Source organism: Schistocerca cancellata, chromosome 6 (genome assembly GCF_023864275.1).
Source record: "Schistocerca cancellata isolate TAMUIC-IGC-003103 chromosome 6, iqSchCanc2.1, whole genome shotgun sequence".
NCBI classification, from domain to species: Eukaryota; Metazoa; Arthropoda; class Insecta; order Orthoptera; family Acrididae; genus Schistocerca; species Schistocerca cancellata.
The window spans coordinates 142,800,174-142,819,760 of NC_064631.1; the positions used below are offsets into that span (position 1 = coordinate 142,800,174).

The following is a 19,587-nucleotide window of genomic DNA, read 5'->3' on the forward strand; positions in this document are numbered from 1 at the left end:
GATCGCACTACTCTTCTGCACAGCTTTACAAAGCCATGAGACAATACTTCCTTGATTATGGGAATCTGGCATATGGTTCAGCATCACCCTCAGTATTGTGGATACTGCACCCAGTATACCGCTGCAGGCTTCAACTTGCGACAGGAGCCTTTCGAACGAACTCTGTGAACAGCTAACTCGTGGTGGCTGGTGTCCTTCCATTGCAGATCAGGCACCAACAACAGCTTGTCAATTATTGCTACCCACGTTTGCAGCTCCCCTAATCATCCAAACTACTGTCTCCTCTTTCCAAACACAGTGATACATCTTGTGTAAAAGCGACCCTGATCGGGGATTATGATCACAATCCGCATCCGGTCTGTCCTCTCTGAAGTTCAGTTGTTTCCTCCTCCACCTGTACAGCTGTGTTGTACATACCTCGGCCATAGCTTTTCTTCACCTATCACAAGATCTGAAAGACTCGGTTAATCCCATGGCCCTCCGCCACCAATTTTTCTCCATCCTTGCCCACATCCCAGGGTTCAGAAGTAGTCTACACTGATGCCTCGATGGTGGCTGGTCATGTATGCTTTGCTTATACTAATGTGGGACATACTGAACTGTTCTGCTTGCCGGATGGCTGTAGTGTTTTCACTGCAGAGTTGGTAGCCATTTCTTGTGCTCTTGGGCATATCCGTTCCTGCCCTGGTGGGGTCCCTTCTCATCTGCAGTGACTCCTTGAGCAGTTTGCAAGCTCTCAATCGCTGCTACCCTTGCCATCCCTTGGTCATTGCTATCCAGGATTCCCTGCATCCCCTTGAACATTATGGATGCTCAGTGACCATCATTTTGGCCCCAGGCCACTGATAGCCTGGCCAAACTGGAGGACGACGGTTCAATCCCGTCTCCGGCCATCCTGATTTAGGTTTTCTGTGATTTCCCTAAATCATTTCAGGCAAATGCCGGGATGGTTCCTTTGAAAGGGCACAGCCGATTTCCTTCCCAATCCTTCCCTAACCCGAGCTTGCGCTCCGTCTCTAATGACCTCGTTGTCGACGGGACGTTAAACACTAACTACCACCACCACCACCACCGCCAAACTGGATACCAGTAAACCAGCTCTTGAGATCAATATTCCAGAAATAGACCTCCATTTGGTATTATGCCATCAAGTTTTAAGTGCGTGGAATAATGGAATGGCTCACTCTGATTTCACCAAATAAACTACGGGTGATAAAGGAGATTACAAATCTGTGGAGGTCCTACAGGCCGGCCTCCCGCAAGGACTTTACTGTCGTTTCCGAGCTCTGTATCATCCATACTTGGCTGACTCATGCTCATCTCTTCCATAGCTAGGACCCACCCCACTGTCATCGTGGCTCCCGTTTGATGGTGGCCCACATTTTGCTGGACTGTCAATCTAGTCGCCCAGTGGTGGACGCTTAATCTCCCAGACTTGCTATCCCTGGTGTTAGGAGACATTTCCCAGTGACTGACTTAGTTTTAAATTATATTAATGAAGGGGGCTCTTACCACTCTCTTTAAGGGAAGGCCACTTAATCTTATTAGCTCATTGAGGGGCTGGCAGAATTCTCTGTTGCCTCCTCTGCCCAGATCGGCCTGTGACTGACTGAGCTTGGCACCTCAGCTCGATCCTCAACCGACCTGCTCTTTTACTCATCTTCACCCCTCTGGCGTGGTCTTTTACAGTTATACAGGGGGGGGGGGAGTGAGTTTCCATTCCACAGACAATCATTTGGTTTCGGGTAGAAAGTGATGAACCCAAGACTCATTCTTTGCAGCCCCCCCCTCCCCCCCTCCCCTGGGGTCCACAACTCTTTTGTGAACATGTGTGTGACAAGCATGGGACCCCGAGGTAGTGCAGTTCTCTCCTTTCCAGGATGCATACCTTCCCTATCCACATGCCTCCCTGTCCTCGATCCTTCCCCCCACCCCTTCCCTCTCTTGGGGAGTATGTTTTGTGCCTACGTCTGGAGACGGACACTTGTGAATGTAAGATGTGGTTTCTCTTATTTATCTCTATAATGAAAAGTCTTTGCCCTCACCTTGTCCTTCTCTTCTCCTTGGTTCTTCTCTTTGCCTTCTTCTCCACTGCAGCATTTGAAAATTCTTCTTTTCTTTTCTTTTCTTTTCTTTTCTTTGTTTCTCCCTTTCTTTCTTTTTCTGTCCTTCCTGTGCATGTCTGAAGGCCGACACACATTCCCACGCGTAGCTGGTGATGGGGTAATGCGTAGGTCTCCACCTCGGGTATACAAGTAGGACACATACATACCCCCCTGGTAAAGACCAGACTCAGGGAGAGGTGATTAACTGAGCTGGTACCTTCCAAACGTGCTGATTGGTCCCTCTGTCTGTTTTTTGGAAGGTGTGACCTGAGGTGTTGACAATCACCTGAGGCGGCCAGGAGTGCCCTCAGAGAGGCCCCCCACTAGGAAGGAGCGTGCCATCGGAGATGCTTGTAATCATGGGGGATACTTCTGCAGTGATTTCTTCCACTTCTACAACTTCTGCACACAAGAGAAAGCTAGATAAGTGTCAGCCATGGACAATTCTTCCGTCAGTGCCAAAGTTCGTAGTTGCTTCTCGGTCTGGTGAGGATCAAGACTTTCATTATCCAGAAGTCCGCCCCCGGTAGCTGTGTGGTCAGCGTGACAGACTGTCAATCCTAAGGGCCCGGGTTCGATTCCCGGCTGGGTCGGAGATTTTCTCCACTCAGGGACTGGGTGTTGTGTTGTCCTAATCATCATCATTTCATCCCCATCGACGCGCAGGTCACCGAAGTGGCGTCAAATCGAAAGACCTGCACCAGGCGAACGGTCTACCCGACGGGAGGCCCTAGCCACATGACATTTCATTATCCAGAAAGGCATCGACGCAATTCCATGTCCTCTAAAGTCTTGTTCCCAGTTATGAAATGGCACCTTGTTGCTAGAAACAGACAGTGCCCTTTGGGCACATAAATTGCTTCGAACTACACTGCTACACACCTTCCCTGTCCAGGTGGAAGCGCACCTTACTTTAAATTCATTGCACGGGTTGGTTTATACAGGATCACTTGACGAATCATCCAGTGAGGACATTCAAAATTACCTGTCTGATCAGCTTATTTATTTATTTTATTTAACATATGGCTAATACAGACATATCATGAAATTAAATTACAAAAACATATGTACATATTGACACACAAGAAACTTAAGTTTGTCTTTACAACTCAATATCCAGTCCTTCAATCCAGCACACTGCATCGGGAGTTGGTAGCAGGAAGTCCTCTTTGGTGCCGTGATTGGCTTGAATGCTACATTCTCTGACAATGTGGTGAATAGTCTGGTATGGGGCCCCAACAGTCACAGGCTGGATCAGGTGGCTTCTTTGACTTAAAGAGAGCATCCCTGCTTTGGCCATGGCCGTTACGGATTCTGTTGAGAGTAGTCCAGGTCTTGTGTGGTAAGTCAAATCCACTTGGAAGTTTAGCACCTGAGAAGATGTTATGTAGACGCACATCTGTCACTGCTTCCCACTGACCTTTCCATTTTTCAAGAGGTTTGAAATCCTTAGCAACCACGTCAGCAGCATCAAACAGAATTGGATGGGGTGATTTCAGTCTCTTACGATTTAAAAGTGGCAGGTCGCTATGCACGGGTAGGTTAGAATTCCTGAAGATCTTGTGGAATTCTCTCATAAGGGCAGTACATCTGTGTAGATCAGGAGGCATTATACCAGTTAACAGTGGAAGCCAGTAAACTGGAGTAGATCTGATTGCGCCAGATATTATGTGCATTATCATATTCAGGTGGTTATCAACAAACCTTGTATGATGACTGTTCGTCCAAATAGGTGCGCAATACTCAGCACTTGAGTACACCAAGCCCAGAGCTGAAGATCGCAGGGTGATTGCTGAAGATCCCCAGGTAGTTCTGCATAGCTTATGGAGGATGTTGTTTCGAGTCCTCAACTTTTGAGCTAAGTTAAGAAGGTGTTTGAAGCATAGTGTACGATCCAGGATGACACCAAGATATTTTGGGTTTCAATTATGACGAAGAATTCTGCCTCTGAAACTTACTTCCAGTTTTATGTTCGCCAACCAATTATTTAGATGGAAACAACACACTTCTGTTTTACTCATGCTGTGTTGGAGTCTCCAGATTTTGAAGTAGTTATCTAATGCAGACAGATCGTTGGTTAGAATCTCTTCTGTTGTCTTCATTTCCCTTCATTTCCTGGTGTTTTATGGCTAGAGCCAGGTCATCGGCATAGCAGTATTTTCTGGACGAAGTGTCAGGTAGATCAGATAGATATAGGTTGAACAGTAATGGTGAGAGAACTGATCCTTGATGCAAATCATTGTTCAGCTATTTATCCTTACTTATGTTGCTTCCAGTGATAACCTGAAACTTCTGATTGCTTAGCATGCTGTTAATCAGTCGAGCCATTCTTCTGCAGGGTATTATGTGGAAAAATTTGTAGATAAGGCCTTCCCTCTACACAGTGTCGAAGGCGGCAGTTAGATCAACGAACACCACAGGTGTTTTCTGCTTCATTTGATATCCTGACTCTCTGAAGGATGTGAGAGACAATACTTTGTCGCAGCAGCTACGCCCTGGTCTGAAGCCTGCCTGATCAACTGGAACGTTCTCTAGGATAGCCTTTCAAAAAGCTTGTAGCAGCAGCTAAGTAGGGCAATGGGATGATAGCTTTCTACCATGTTGCTGGGTTTGCCAGGTTTCAGAACAGATATTATCAGTCAGCAGGATGTCAGTGAAGAATTCTGCCAGCCATTTCTTAGCTTTTCCTCCCATATGGATCAGGAATTCTGGATGGATACCATCAAATCCAGGTGCCTAAGGGGTCTGAGGTCCTTCAGTCCATAGTCAATGTCTGAAACTGTGAAGGGATGGGTATACTCAGATGAGGGAGATGCCTCCTTTTTCAGGTCACGAAGCTGTCGTCTGATATGTCTCGTATGTTTCTTGTCGGGAGGCACTTTTGAGGTAGTAATGCCGGTGTTACTTCAGAATTTTTTCTGCATGCTGGTGCACTTCCTCCCAGTTTTCTCAGAGGACTCCATGCTTTCCTGCTCGAGTGGGTAAAGTCCGTATTTTCGATTGTTTCTGCCCATTTCTGCCTCCGAGACATGTCCAAGCTGGACAATAGTTTTGTAGCTATCTCTGGGCTACCACTTTGCTGGAAATGTTGGTACAGTGTTTCACTTTCATTGTTCCGTCCTGGAACATATTATTTTCGGTATCCTCTTGGCATACACTTTTTAGCTGTTGCTGTTACTGCACCACTGAAGCGTTGATCAGCTGATCAGGTAGTAATGGCTGTACATAGAGTCATGAAAAGGGTTGAAAAGGAAGTGGTACAGACCCACACTCTCTTCTTGTCTTCTTGACGTTTGGCAGAATTCAACTTCCATTAAAGCGGCATATGAGATAATTTCAGTTTCATCCTTACACCCCCAACGTTGCTGTCAGCGGTTTAATCACACCAGCCAGTCACGTTCCAATAAGGACAAATGCATTACCTGTGGCAGGGATACCCTTGAGGGTGATTGTCCACCACCATCCCCTCGATGCAGCAACTGTATGGATGACCACACTGTTTCCTCTAGAGATTGCACTATTTTTAAAGCTGAAGGAATTATTCAGGAAATCCAAATGAAGGAAAAGGTGTCTATCTTTGCTACTCATAAGTTATTCACCAGTAGAAAGCCCACTGTGCTCCCAACAGGTAAATATAGCACTGTCCTCACCTTTTCTCGACCTACTAAGGAGGTAGCCACAGACTTGCAATCTCACCTTTAGTGCCACGGTCGTCAGATCGGCCAACCCAAAGATCACCCGTTCAACCTCACCACTATCACCTGCGCACTCTAAGGCTCAACCTTCATCGGCTCCTGCTAAATCACGGTCCCCAAAATCGGATGCCCGGACTTCCAAAAAAAGAGCCTACTTGTTAAGAATTTTTACATACCCAGACCTCACAACCATCGGTTTCTCCCTCATCTCAATGTCCTGCTTCCAAAAAGGCTCATAAGAAACAAAGTTCCTCTCCTCCTCCACCACGGCGTGTTTCTTCTACAGCATAACCCAGTGGTAGCCACCCTCGGCCATCTTCCGTGTCGCCGAGACACACTGCTGATGGCCGATCAACCAGCCGATCACTGGCTGCAGGAGCTGCCCCCGAACAGCCTATGGATCAGGATCTTCGGCCTCTGGCTGAAAGCCGTTCCTCACCGTCAGCTGCTGGCTGTTGGCAGTCGTTGAATTGATGGCAACCGTGGTGAGATTTTTCCCTTTTCTGTCCACCCTATGTCAATTGTCCATTGGAATGTCCACAGAATTTGCTCCAATCAGGATGAGTTGTCGATCCTCTCATGATCATACTCCCCAATCGTCTGTCTTCAGGAAACAAAGCTATGCCCAATGATTGCTTTGTCTTCCCTCATTTCCAGTCAGTCTGGTTTGATCTCTCCTCTGTTGATGGCGCTCTGCCAAACGGGGCACTTACGATTGATTCTTCTCCATGATACTATCCATTACCACCCGATCCCCTTACGCAGTTCCTTCCAGGCTGTCGCTGTACGTCTTTCCCTTTCTGGATACACCTTCTCTGTTAGTACCACATACATTCCATCATCCACATCAATGGCAAGAGCCAGTCACTTTCATCACCTCTCATCCCCGTATATGCTGGTTGGGGACTTTAATGCCCATCACCTGCTTTGGGGATCTCCTTGTCCTTGTCCGAGAGGCTCCCTATTGATTGACCTCTTCCACCAAGTGGATCTTGTTTGCCTCAGCACTGGGGAACCTACATTTTTGTCTGCCTCCATATCAACCTACTCTCATTTGGACCTTTCGGTCATTACTGTTCAGCTAGCTTGGCGTTTTCAATGGTTTGCTCTTGCTGGTACACACTCAAGTGACCATTTTCCCTGTGTCCTTCCATTACAGTCACAACTGCCATCTATGCGCCCAAGATGCTGGCAGTTTCCCCAAGCTGATTGGACATTTTTCTCCTCTCTATCAAGATTTGATGACTGTCAGTTTCCTAGCATCGACGCTCAGGTCACTCATGTTATGGAAGTTACTCTCACAGCTGTGGAATGTTCAGTACCTCATACCTCCCCTTTGCCCCAGCACCTCCCAGTTCCTTGGTGGAACGAGGCGTGCTGTGACTCAATACTTGAGCAGAGACATGCCCTTTGCATTATGCGCCATCATCCTACGTTAGCCAACTATATCCACTGTAAGCAGTTACATGCGTGCTGCCGTCACATCATACATGATTGCAGGAAGTCAAGCTGGGACTTATTTACCAGCTCCTTTAACACCTTCACTCCTTCACCTGTACTTTGGAGTTGAATTCAACGGTTATCTGGCAAGTCTAGTTTCTCCCTGATCTCTAAGTTAACTGTTGCACAAGATACTTTAGTGGACCCTGTCACAATTTCTACCCCATTGGGTCAACACTTTGCTGAGATTTCAACCTCTTCAAATTACCCACCAGCCTTTCTCCCGAAGAAACGAGCAGCAGAAGTGTGACCTCTTGCTTTCTCCTCTCAAAATCATGAAAGCTGTAATACCGTTTTTTCTCTGCAGGAACTTCAACACACACTTTCTTCCTCTTGCTCTTCTGCCCCAGGACTGGATGGCATTCATGACCAAATGTTGCTGCATTTATCATACTGTAGTCTGAGTTACCTCCTTTGCCTTTATAATCGATTTTGGACTGACAGTACCTTTTCCAGAACATGGTGGGACGCTATTGTCATTCTTGTTCCAAAACCTGGAAAGGACAAATGTCTCCCCTCTAGCTATCACCGTATCTTTCTCACGAGTAGTGTATGTAAGGTTTGGGAGTGTATTTTAAATTGCCATTTATGCTGGTGGCTGGATTCCAAAACCTTTTAACACCTGCCCAATGCGGTTTCCGAAAGCATCATTCCACAGTTGACCATCTTATTGCTCTCTCAACTTATGTCATGAACAATTTTCTCAGGAAATGCCAAATGGTAGCAATATTTTTTGATCTGGAGAGGGCATATGATACCTGTTGGAGGCATCTCTGTGGCATACCTCTGGATCCCAGGCCATGTTGGTATCCGTGGAAATGAGGCAGCCTTTATAGCAGCAAAGGCTGCAGTCTCTCTTGCTCAGCCCACTGTTTGCATGGTTCCCTTTGCCGATCTACAGAATGTGTTGCTCCTTTATGGCACACACATTCTGTGTTATGGGACATAAAACCTCTTCTCTGTGCTTGGACCTCTTCCTCCCGGCCTCATCATCAGGAGGAGGTAATTTTAACTCCGGATTGGGCACTGTCTTTTTAGCCATTGACATCTTTTAAGTGGTGATCATCCCCCGCATTGTCCCCACTGCTCTCAACCATGGACTGCGAGACACCTTTTACTTCAGTGCCCCTATTTTAATCCGCTACACACCTGTTTACAGCTGTCATCTGATATCTCTTCCCTTTTAACAGCTGACACGTGCTCAGCCGATTGTGTCCTTGAGTTAATCAGTGTTAGTGAGATGACATCAGTCATTTGAAGCTCTTTTTGAGGAAAACAATCCCCCTTCAATAGCAGTTTTCTAAAACTTCCTTCTGTTTTTAGTTTCCCTCCTTCTTGAGTTTTGCTTACATTGCTGCGGATTTAAATTTCAGTTTTTTACCCTTCACTAAACCACAGAATGGGCGCTTATGACTGTTGCAGTTTTGTGCCCTTAAAAAAAAAATCATCCCTTGTAACAATTCATGCCACGAAGTCGTCTCCTTCTTTAGAGTACTGAATGTGTGCTGCAAAGACAGACCCATTCTGTTCATTTTATGTTCCTCAGTCAATATGCATGGCTTCCAATGTGCATAAACTCTATGAAACCTAAACTTCTCATGCACGATGTTGGAAGTACGAGGGTAATCCCAAAAGTAAGGTCTCCTATTTTTTTATAACTACAGAGACCTGTTTATTTCTACATACCAGCTCGCCGCCATACTGTTCAGAAAGTTACGAACCTCTTCTTTCACCTCGTTATAGGAGTTGAACCGCTGGGCCACAATTAATGTTGACAGGTACTGTGAGACTCTGAAAAAACTAAATGGGCAATTCAGAACTGAAGAAGGGGAATGTTGAGCAAGGGCGTACACATTCTCCAAGACAACGCTCACCCACACATTGCTCGGCAAACCATTGCTCTCCTGCAACAGTCTCAGTGGAACACAATCACCCACCCACCCTATAGTCCTGACTTGGCACTTGGTGACTATCACTTGTTCCCTAGGTTAGAAGAACATTTGGCCGGAAAGCGATTCAGCTCCGACGACGAGATGAAAGAAGTAGTTCATAACTTTCTGAACAGCATGGCGGTGAGCTGTTATGACATGGGCATACAAAAACTGCCGCAGCGTCTACAAAAATGCATCAACAGATATGGTGATTATGTCGACAAAAAGCTAAAAGTTCAAGCTGTAAACTGATGTAAACCATTATAGAAATAAACAGGTCTGTGTACTTATAAATAGATAGGAGACCTTACTTTTGGGATTACCCTCATAGTTCCATGTGAACAGCCTACAGCAAGTGTTGTGTTGTCGATCGTCAGACTACAGTCATTATGAATGACTTTATAAATGGATAACAGTCTCAACCACAATAAAGTCTTTTTTTCAATGGTTACTTGTTTGGGTCAGTGTGTGACCATTCTCACAGCCCTAATACCATCGTGGTAGGGGAAGTGGTGGTGAATGGAGCAGCTGTTATGGCTCCACAAAATAAATGGTTATTGTGGTTGAGATTGTTTGTAATCCATTTTCAAAGTCCTTTTAGCCAGACCAATATTTCACCGTGAGAAATGTTCTCAAAAACTATGTTATGAATGATCTGTTCTACACATTGCTCTGTGATTTCAGTTGCCTTCACCACATGACGACCAGGATGCTCGTAAACCTTCTACATCTACATCTACATTTATACTCCGCAAACCACCCAATGGTATGTGGCGGAGGGCATTTTACGTGCCACTGTCATTACCTCCCTTTCCTGTTCCAGTCGCGTATGGTTCATGGGAAGAATGACTGCCAGAAAGCCTCTGTGTGCACTCGAATCTCTCTAATTTTACATTCGTGATCTCCTCGGGAGGGATAAGTAGGGGGAAGCAACATATTCGATACCTCATCCAGAAACACACCCTCTCGAAACCTGGACAGCAAGCTACACCACGATGCAGAGCGCCTCTCTTGCAGAGTCTGCCACTTGAGTTTGCTAAACATCTACGTAACGCTATCACGCTTACCAAATAACCCTGTGACGAAACGTGCCGCTCTTCTTTGGATCTTCTCTATCTCCTCCGTCAACCCGATCTAGTACGGATCCCACACTGATGAGCAATACTCAAGTATAGGTCGAACGAGTGTTTTGTAAGCCACCACCTTTGTTGATGGACTAAATTTTCTAAGGACTCTCCCAATGAATCTCAACCTGGCACCCGCCTTACCAACAGTTAACTTTATATGATCCTTCCACTTCAAATCGTTCCATACACATACTCCCAGATATTTTACAGAAGTAACTGCTACCAGTATTTGTTCTGCTATCATACAATCATACAATAAAGGACCCTTCTTTCTATATATTCGCAATACATTACATTTGTCTATGTTAAGGGTCAATTGCCACTTCCTGCACCAAGTGCCTATCCGCTGTAGATCTTCCTGCATTTCACTGCAATTTTCTAATGCTGCAACTTCTCTGTATACTACAGCATCATCTGCGAAAAGCCGCATGGAACTTCCGGCACCATCTACTAGGTCATTTATATATATATTGTGAAAAGTAATGGTCCCATAACACTCCCCTGTGGCATGCCAGAGGTTACTTTAACATCTGTAGATGTCTCTCCACTGAGAACAATATGCTGTGTTCTGTTTGCTAAAAGCTCTTCAATCCAGCCACACAGCTGGTCTGATATTCCGTAGGCTCTTACTTTGTTTATCAGGCGACAATGCGGAACTGTATCGAATGGTTTCTGGAAGTCAAGGAAAATGGCATCTACCTGGGAGCCTGTATCTAATATTTTCTGGGTCTCATGAACACATAAAGCGAATTGGGCCTCTCACGATCGCTGTTCCCGGAATCCATGCTTTGCCTTCCCTCATTAAACTTATGGATACAGCTCAAGACATTAATCTATGACAAACATGTGTTGCCATACAGATGTTGAATTTTGGGATGCACTATTCTGTGGACAGTCCTCTGGCCCACAAAAAACACGAATTCATAGTGCTCTGCTTGTGTTCACTCGTGCAGTGCACCCACCATCTTACACTGGCTGTCACATGGTGTCCTGCAGCATCTACAACGAGCATACATACTGGTGAAAAGTGCATGCGTAATTTAAACATGGCATAGAGTAAACTGACATTTATTTATTGACCTACCATTGTAGAATCATAGAGCATATACTGAGCTTAGACAGAATAAGATATCTTGAACAGAATGATTTACATGCTTGCTAGCATGGATTCCAAAACATCAGTCTTGCAAAACCCAACTTGCACTTTTCTCACAAGATTTTCTGAAATGCGTGGATCAAGGCAGTCAGTGGATGCAGTATTTTCTTTCTTTCTTTCTTTCTTTCTTTCTTTTCCCTCTCTCTTACTTCTGAAAATCACTTTACTCGGTACCTCACCAGTGAGTATTGATAGGAGTATAATTATTAACAAATATGTGATTATGTGGACCATCAAACAAAATTTGGAGGCATTCATGGTAGGAAAGATGCAGCATATTATCTGGGATGGAAAATCATCGACAGAAGTAAAAACAATTTCAGGTGTGCCTCAGGGGAAGTGTGTTAGGATGCTTCTTGTTCATATTGTATATTAATAACCTAGCAGTCAGCATTAATACTAACCTCAGGCTTTTGCAGATGATACATTTGTCTGTAATTAAGTTCTGTCTTTAAAAAGCTACACAAATATTAGTGAGATCTTTATAGGATCTCTTTGCAGAGATTGACAACTTGTTTTAAATATTCAGAAATGTGAAATTATGAACTCCACAAAACCCAGAAAAGTAGTATCTTTTGACTATAGAGAATCAGATGACTTATACAAATATCTGGATGTGACAATATGCAGGGACATGAAATGGAATGGTCTCATAGGTTCAGCCATATGTAACAGGAGTGACAGACTTTGGTTTATTAGCAAGATACTTGGAAAATGCACACTCAGAATTGTGTTGCATTTATTGGTTGATTGTGTATATTAATTCTATTCATATTGAAGAGCATTGAGGACAGTACAAAATATGAAGCAGGTAAGTTTTGGCTAATATTTAAAAGTGTTCATTGTATTCCATCAAAGGAAATTACATAAAGAAAAATTAGCATTTATTTTAGTGACTGACAGCAGAAATGCCCACGAAAGGCGAAGGTTTCGAGTTCAGTTCTCAGTCTGGCACTCAGTTTCAGTCTGCCAGCGCAGTCTCTGCTGCAGAGTGAAAATTCCATTCCGGAATGCAGTTTGTTATTTGCATATTCCATGGATCATGATTTCAATCTCTTGCTATAATATGGGATGAGTCAGTTTTACATTTATAGTAATCTTTCACACAGAAAATACCACACACACATACATTAATTTTATTATTCAGTATTTACAACACTGGGTTGGTGGTCAAAGATAAACTGATTTAACCTTTTGATTTAACTTGGTGTGTACTTGGCATAAAACACAAAACGTGGGTCCTATTTCTCATGACTGCACTATATGAGGAATGCAGTGCTAACCCTGCTCCCTACATCCATATTGTATGGAATTTGTACTCTTCACTCCTTTCTAAGCCACTTCGAAAGTGAAAAATAAAAATTCTCTGATAGTAGTAGACACTGTCATTCTTTTATGTGTACACTGTTTTATTTGTGTACACTGTTTTATTTGTCATGGTGTTTTTGTACCTCCCACATCCAAGTTAATTTCTATTCAGTGTTGATACTAGTGATTATGTTTCATGACGGCAAGTTACATTTTTTGCAGGTTGTTGCCAGTATGAGAAACCAAGACAGTTTGGTGAAAGCTCCTCTGATAGTGATGATGATGAATGTGAGAACTGTCATGGTCATGTAGAAAGGAAAAGGAAGAAGAAACAAGATAATGGTTCTTCATGCCCATTGGAAGATAAAGATGGTGCATGCTCCCCTCCTAATGGTAAGATATAAATAATGTTAATGATTGATTGATTAGGATAACCGTATTTTATTGCTTATGGAGGTTACTTCGATACTAGTTACACCAAGCAGCACAACTTCTGCACAGTTGCTAACTGATGATTTTTTTTTTAATTTATTTATATTTGTTTATTGATGTATTTAACCTGGCAAGATTAGGACCATTAGAGCCTCTCTTACACATAAAAAGATGTTCTACATATTTTACATTATACATACTATGATAACCATATTACATTACATATAGAAATAAAAAATGACAGTAGAACAGATAAAAAACACAGTTTATAGTAGTACTTGTTAAGTACAATAATAAATAGATAATTATGGGAAGGGAGCTTTTTAATTATCAGTGGTAGCAGCAATGGGTATGAGAGAAAGAGGTTGAAGAGGGAGAGAAAGAGAAACTTCATAACATACAGTTAATGAATATAAGGGGAAAGGAAGTGGTGTGACTCATAGAGAAAGGATAAGAGAAAGAAGTGTAGCTGGGAGATGTTAGGAGTGTTGGTTTCGCTATTAGACAAAGGGGAAAATTGGGTATATACATTAGTTTTTGGGGAAACATTATCAAGATGAGACAAGGAACTGTTTCAGCTTTATCTTAAAGGCAACAGGGCATTGACTTGCATACATAGTGTAGGGCAGCTTGTTCCAGAGGTGAACAACAGAAACAGTGAAGGAATTTGCGAATGTCTTTCCCCCCACCCCTGTATGAATAGGCACACTTATCTAGGCACATAACTAGATAAGTGAGAACTTGTGTTGTGATGATGGTGATGATGATATGACATGTATTTAAGGGGAGACAGTGGCAGAAATCATGAAAAAAATCACAATTTTTTTATTTGCTTATTTGAGATTATTATCCCAAATTTTTTCTTTGAAATTCGAAATACAAATGGTGTAATAAAAATTAAAACCGTAAACAGTGTAATGCACCATATGCCCATCTTTTGAGGTACACAGTGGAGGAAAAATTTTCTTGCTTGATTTGGCCTGTGAACCTGGAAAATATAGCTTTGGAAGTCTATGATTTTTTGTACACAACACAGCAGTGTTGTATAGAAGGCTGTTGAGCTTTGTAAACAAGTTTTGTGCTGTTAAGTGGAATTTGATTGAAGTTGGATTTATTGTGTCATTCTTTGTGCAAGATTGAATATATTGATCATTTTTTTTTTTGCAATGCCCCGGCCTAGTAAAGTATTTGAAGAATATATTTCCAATATAAAGTGAAAAACTGATGCTGAGGTTAGGATCGGGTGTGCAGATGCAGTCATTAGCTTTTCTCCAAGTGCATCGAAAATAAAACTTGGGAAAGATATTTTGTCAGAAGCAATAAATCATGACAGAAATACAGGCTTCAGGATTGTGGCTCTGAAAATGGTGGCTGAGGCACTTATGATAGCCAGCAAGCGCTTTTTTTTTTTTTTTTTTTTTTTTTTTTTTTTTTTTTTTTTTTTTTTTTTTTTTTTTTTAACGTGAATTTGGGGATGATGGAGAGAGAGAAGGTTTGGTTTGCACACTGCACATTTTATGTCAAAACTGTGATGCTGACACTCCAATCAAGACATTGATGGCCAGTAATAGAATGTATGAAGCCAATATGAAATTTGCTTATGGACTAAGATGTATAGGGATTGGAAGAGAGGGGGAAACCTTTTATGTGGTATTATGAACATGCCTGCTTCTCCCCTAAAATTTACTGCGGTGAACACTACTGTCTTCAGTGCAGTAATTGAAGATAGCATGAAAATGGCAGTCCAAGGGCAAGTGGCAATTCAAGACAATTGTGATGCAACTAATATCAATACATATAGCAGTTCCTTGTGGCAGTTACTGGATGAAGAGGGTGCATACTTCACTGCATGGAGTTTCAGCAGTCATCAGTGTTGACCCTGGAAAAGTACCGTAGTAGACTTACAGGTGATGTCTAAATATTCTTCTGTGTGTTCCTTGCACAATAAATATAATGATGCAGGTAAAGAAACAGTGACAAGAAGCTCAAAATCCATTTGTAGCAGGAATTATGTAGGCTCCTGTGGTGGGATGGAAGCTGCTGGTATGAAACTCATTTTCCATAGGTTTTTACGAAAGTATGTAGTAAGATACACTCAGTGTTCAGGGGATGGAGACTTTAGTGCTTTCAAGAATGTAGTTTAAAGTCAGCCCTATGGAAAAAACTGCAATACTGAAAAACTGGAGTGCTTAGGCCATATTCGGAAGAGGATGGACAGATGACTCGGAAGACTTGTTGCAGACAATAAAGGCAAGCTACTAGTGGATGGGAAGCCACTGGGAGCTAAAAATAGACTAACAAAGAAGAGAATTGACAGCCTGCAAGTCTATATGAGGAAGGCAGTATGGACCATTTGGTTTCATTACTTGTTGAGACACAACACCTCAACAAGGCCTGTGTTCTAATGAATGGTGCAAATTTCTGAAAAGCAAAGAAAGTGGGGAAGCTTACAGCCATAAAAATGACCTTCCTTATGAAGTTTCAGTGGCCATTAAACCAACTGTTAAGAGCACTGGCTTAACCAGAACTGCTAGAAAATGTCTGTGTGGCAACACACAGAACCCAAATGAAAGTTTCAGTGCTCTTATTTGGAGGAGTTGTCCAAAGACTGCTTCCAGCTTGGTAGTCAAGATTTCTGCTTTGGAAGCTGCAGCAGTGTTTAGTGATAGGAATGTGGCAAGGCTTCACATCCTCAGTAGGTTGGGCTTTACACCTGAGTCTTCACTGAGCAGATGCTGCAGATCATCGATGAGCAATGAATCGTGAAAGTGGAGACTACAGTACAGAAGATAGAAAAAAACTGCTAGGCAAAGTAGCAGAGGAGCTAAAAGAACTGCAGAGCATTGAGGAAGAACTGAAATATGGGGTGGGCAGTTTTAGCTAAGGTATGACTAAAAAATTTTTAAAACATTTCATCCAAACTTTAAAATGATTTTTCTGCAACTTAGGGTTTTCTCCATTCAGGATCACACACGTCAGAAACTCTTGGAAGTATTTCGATGGAGTTTGGCACACCTATTCTCTTATTTGGAAGCAATATTTAAATGTAACAAAATTTTAATCTAGACATTATAAACAGTTTTATGGTTGTTCAAATTTAAAATATCACAGAAAATAATATAAATAATTGTACATTTATTAGTATAGATTACTTAACCATAAAAAAAATTGCAAAATTTACATTGAAATAATTAAAAAGTGTACCTTAAAATAATAATGTAACAAAAATTCAAAATTCTCCCACAGTATTAAAAAATTTTATTAAAAATTCTGTAAAAAGTATTTAAAGCATAGTGGATCCCTCTACATAAAAGTGCAAAATTTCAGTGAGATTGAACAAAAAATGACAGATACATGGATTTACAAAGATATCAGTGTCAGACTGCCTCTGTCTCCCATTAATGTCTAGTGAAAGATACCAGAGTGCCTGTGCAGTGTGGAACTGATGAAATAGACATTGTGGAAGGCAGTCACATAACTTTGTCTGGCCACAACCACCCTAACTGGGATTATGGAGCACTGGTATGGTCATATAGAGGAATGCTGCAGGTTTAATGCACACAAGTGAGGTAATTTCTAGCCTTTTAGTGTTTTCGCTACTCGTGTTGTGTTGGATTATGTCACAATAGTGGAAGTTCAGTAAAATGAATGATTACACAATGTTACAATTTCACATCCTGTTAAAAAATGTGTTGAGGGTGTAAGGCAAGCAGAAGTGTTTTCACACATGGCAGCAGTATCTTCTGCTCAGTTGAAATGCTCATCCAAAGTAACACTGGAACACTTCACTATTTTCTGGCATGGTATTGGAATACCATCGAGCAGAATAAGGTTGTCAGCGGAATTCTGAAATTTTTAATTTCTGATGGGATACTAAGATCACATGTGGCTCTTCTTTTTTTCATGTCCCAGATTTTGCGCCAGTTTTATGACCGAAAGTGGACCGTCATTCATATGACCAAGACCGGAATATCATTTATCTATGTAGGTGCAGTGTTATGTTCAGGTCTGTCACTTAGGTAAAGCTGGAGATCATTGGCATAGGAATGCTGATTACAGAAAGACAGAACTGATGAAATATCATCTATATACAAGGAAAATAAGAGAGAGCCCTAGACTGACCCATGTGGCATTTCTGAGAGAACATTTTTGCAGTTCAACTTTTCGTTCTCACACACAACATATTGCTGTCTGTTTTTTAAATAACTTTCAAACTATTTCAGCACACACTCAGAAAAATGTAGCAAGTGAATTTTTGCGAGCATTATGTCAACATTGACAGTATAAAAAGCTTTGCCGATGTCCGATAGTGTCAATGTTGTAGCCTCACAGTTGTCTGTGGCATATCACAGGTCATCAGCTATCTTAATTAGTGCCATGTTTGTGGTATAGTGTTTATGAAAGCCGGGCATATATTTGCCATATAGGCTGAATTTGTATAAGTGTTCAATAATTTGGTCATGAACAACAGGATTTTGGATAGAGCAGGTAATATGCCAGTTGGTCATTAATCTCAAGATCATTGCATGTCTTCAGTCTTAGGGATAGGTTAGACAATGCTACTTTTCCATGGAGTTGGATATGTTCCGTTTGTGAAAGAAGATACATGTGTTAAGACAGGTACACCTGTTAAGACAGGTACTTAGTTGTGAATCTGTTGATACTGTCGTTGTCTTTTGCTTTAGAAGAAATGTTTATTATTGCTTTTCTTGTGGTATTTACTGTTATGTGCTTTACATTGCCTCGTCGGAGGTTCGAGTCCTTCCTTGGGCATGAGTGTGTGTGTTTTGTCCTTAGTGTAAGTTAGTTTAAGTTAGATTAAGTAGTGTGTAAGCCTAGGGACCAATAACCTCAGCAGTTTGCTGTCATAGAAACTTATCACAAATTTCCAAATTTATGCGCTTTACATGGAAAGCAGAATGGTCAGTTAGGCAGCCTAAGGATTCTTGGGAACGATAGTTCTTGGAGGAGTAGGGTTTACTCATGCTGAGGAAAAGTTCATTCAGTTTGTTAGCTGAGACTTGATAAGCAGTTTCTGATTTTTTCCTTTCTGACACCCTAGCTATAGACGTTCTTCCACAGAGTCTAAGGTGTTGTATAGTTCAATACACAGGAATGACCATGCCTGATTTCGAAATTGCAAGCTCATTGCTTTACCCTGTTTCACAGCTTTCTGTGTTCTTTGTAACATTTGGGTTTCAGACTTGCCTTGAAATGCCTGTGGGCAGCTTCACAATTGTTCATCATTTGACATAATAGAGTTGTCAGCCAAGGAACAGGAGTTTTTGATACATGGATTCTGCATATAGGAATGTGTTTGTCATAGAGACCAATGAGTTTATTAATAAGTTTCTTGGATTTTACCATCAATTGAGAGCTCTGGTTATTTGATACAAAGAGGTTTTCGAGCAATCAACTGTTGGAGCATCACAATTTGTGTGTTTAATGTTTCTGCAAGTTACATAACATGATTTGAGTTTTGGAGCTATGAGTAGTAAGCCAGGAATTATGCATTATCTGCTGAGAGGCATGGAGCCAAAGCTTCAGCTATATCTCTTACTGCGTCAGTCTTTATCTTTGTGAGCAGATCTGTATGAGTGCAACTCTTGCTGTATGATGATTGTGTTGTGATGGAAGAATGTGCATGCTGTTGTGACTAAACAGTTTCCTTGGCTTTCATTTATTTCAATGGAGATGAATTCGGCCTGCCTGCCCCTTTTTTTTTTAAAAAAAAGTTCAACACACTTAAGACTTTGTGTTTGAGGTCATATTGTATACACACATCAACGACCCCACTGTGCTTATTTGGCCTGCCAGTCCTGAGAAATGCATTTTGTGGGAGATGAACAGATACAGAGGATGTGTGTGGTTTTGGTCACATTTTGGAAAGTAGGATTACCTAGAAGCTTAGTTGGTGGAAGAGAAGACTCAGTTCTTCATAATGTGCACTTAAGGATTGAACATTACGATGCACTACTAACAGGTCTGATGTGTGCTGCTGGGTGGCCTGTAGGAGGCCATTTGCCATGTTTGCCCCTACCTGCAGCTGGGGACAGAGGAGGACACTTCCAGGAGTCGATGTAGCTCAGGGGTGGACGAGATTTTGTGCGCCGGAGAGGTTCTTTCTTGTGATTGCTGAATGAAAGGAGATTGCAAAGCTAAGATTTTCTGAGATTACGGAGATATGGGAAATGTATGGGGAATATTTGTTATGAGGAAAATATGGGCAAGATAGTGATGCATGTGAGACAGTTGATCCTTTTTTTTTTAAAGGATGAACTGTGATTAGTGTACCCGCTTCCAGAACTGGAATGACTCCTTACCCTCTCCCTT

General features: G+C 42.1%; 1 protein-coding gene across 1 annotated transcript in view; it reads left to right on the forward strand.

Annotated features, from left to right (window-relative positions):
* LOC126191313 (E3 ubiquitin-protein ligase PPP1R11) overlaps window positions 1-19,587 on the forward strand; it is a 78,319-nt gene that overhangs the window by 40,437 nt on the left and 18,295 nt on the right. Inside the window, exon 3 of the mRNA XM_049932145.1 lies at window positions 13,045-13,215. Coding sequence (XP_049788102.1) covers window positions 13,045-13,215 — 171 coding nt within the window. The remainder of the gene's footprint in view (window positions 1-13,044; window positions 13,216-19,587) is intronic.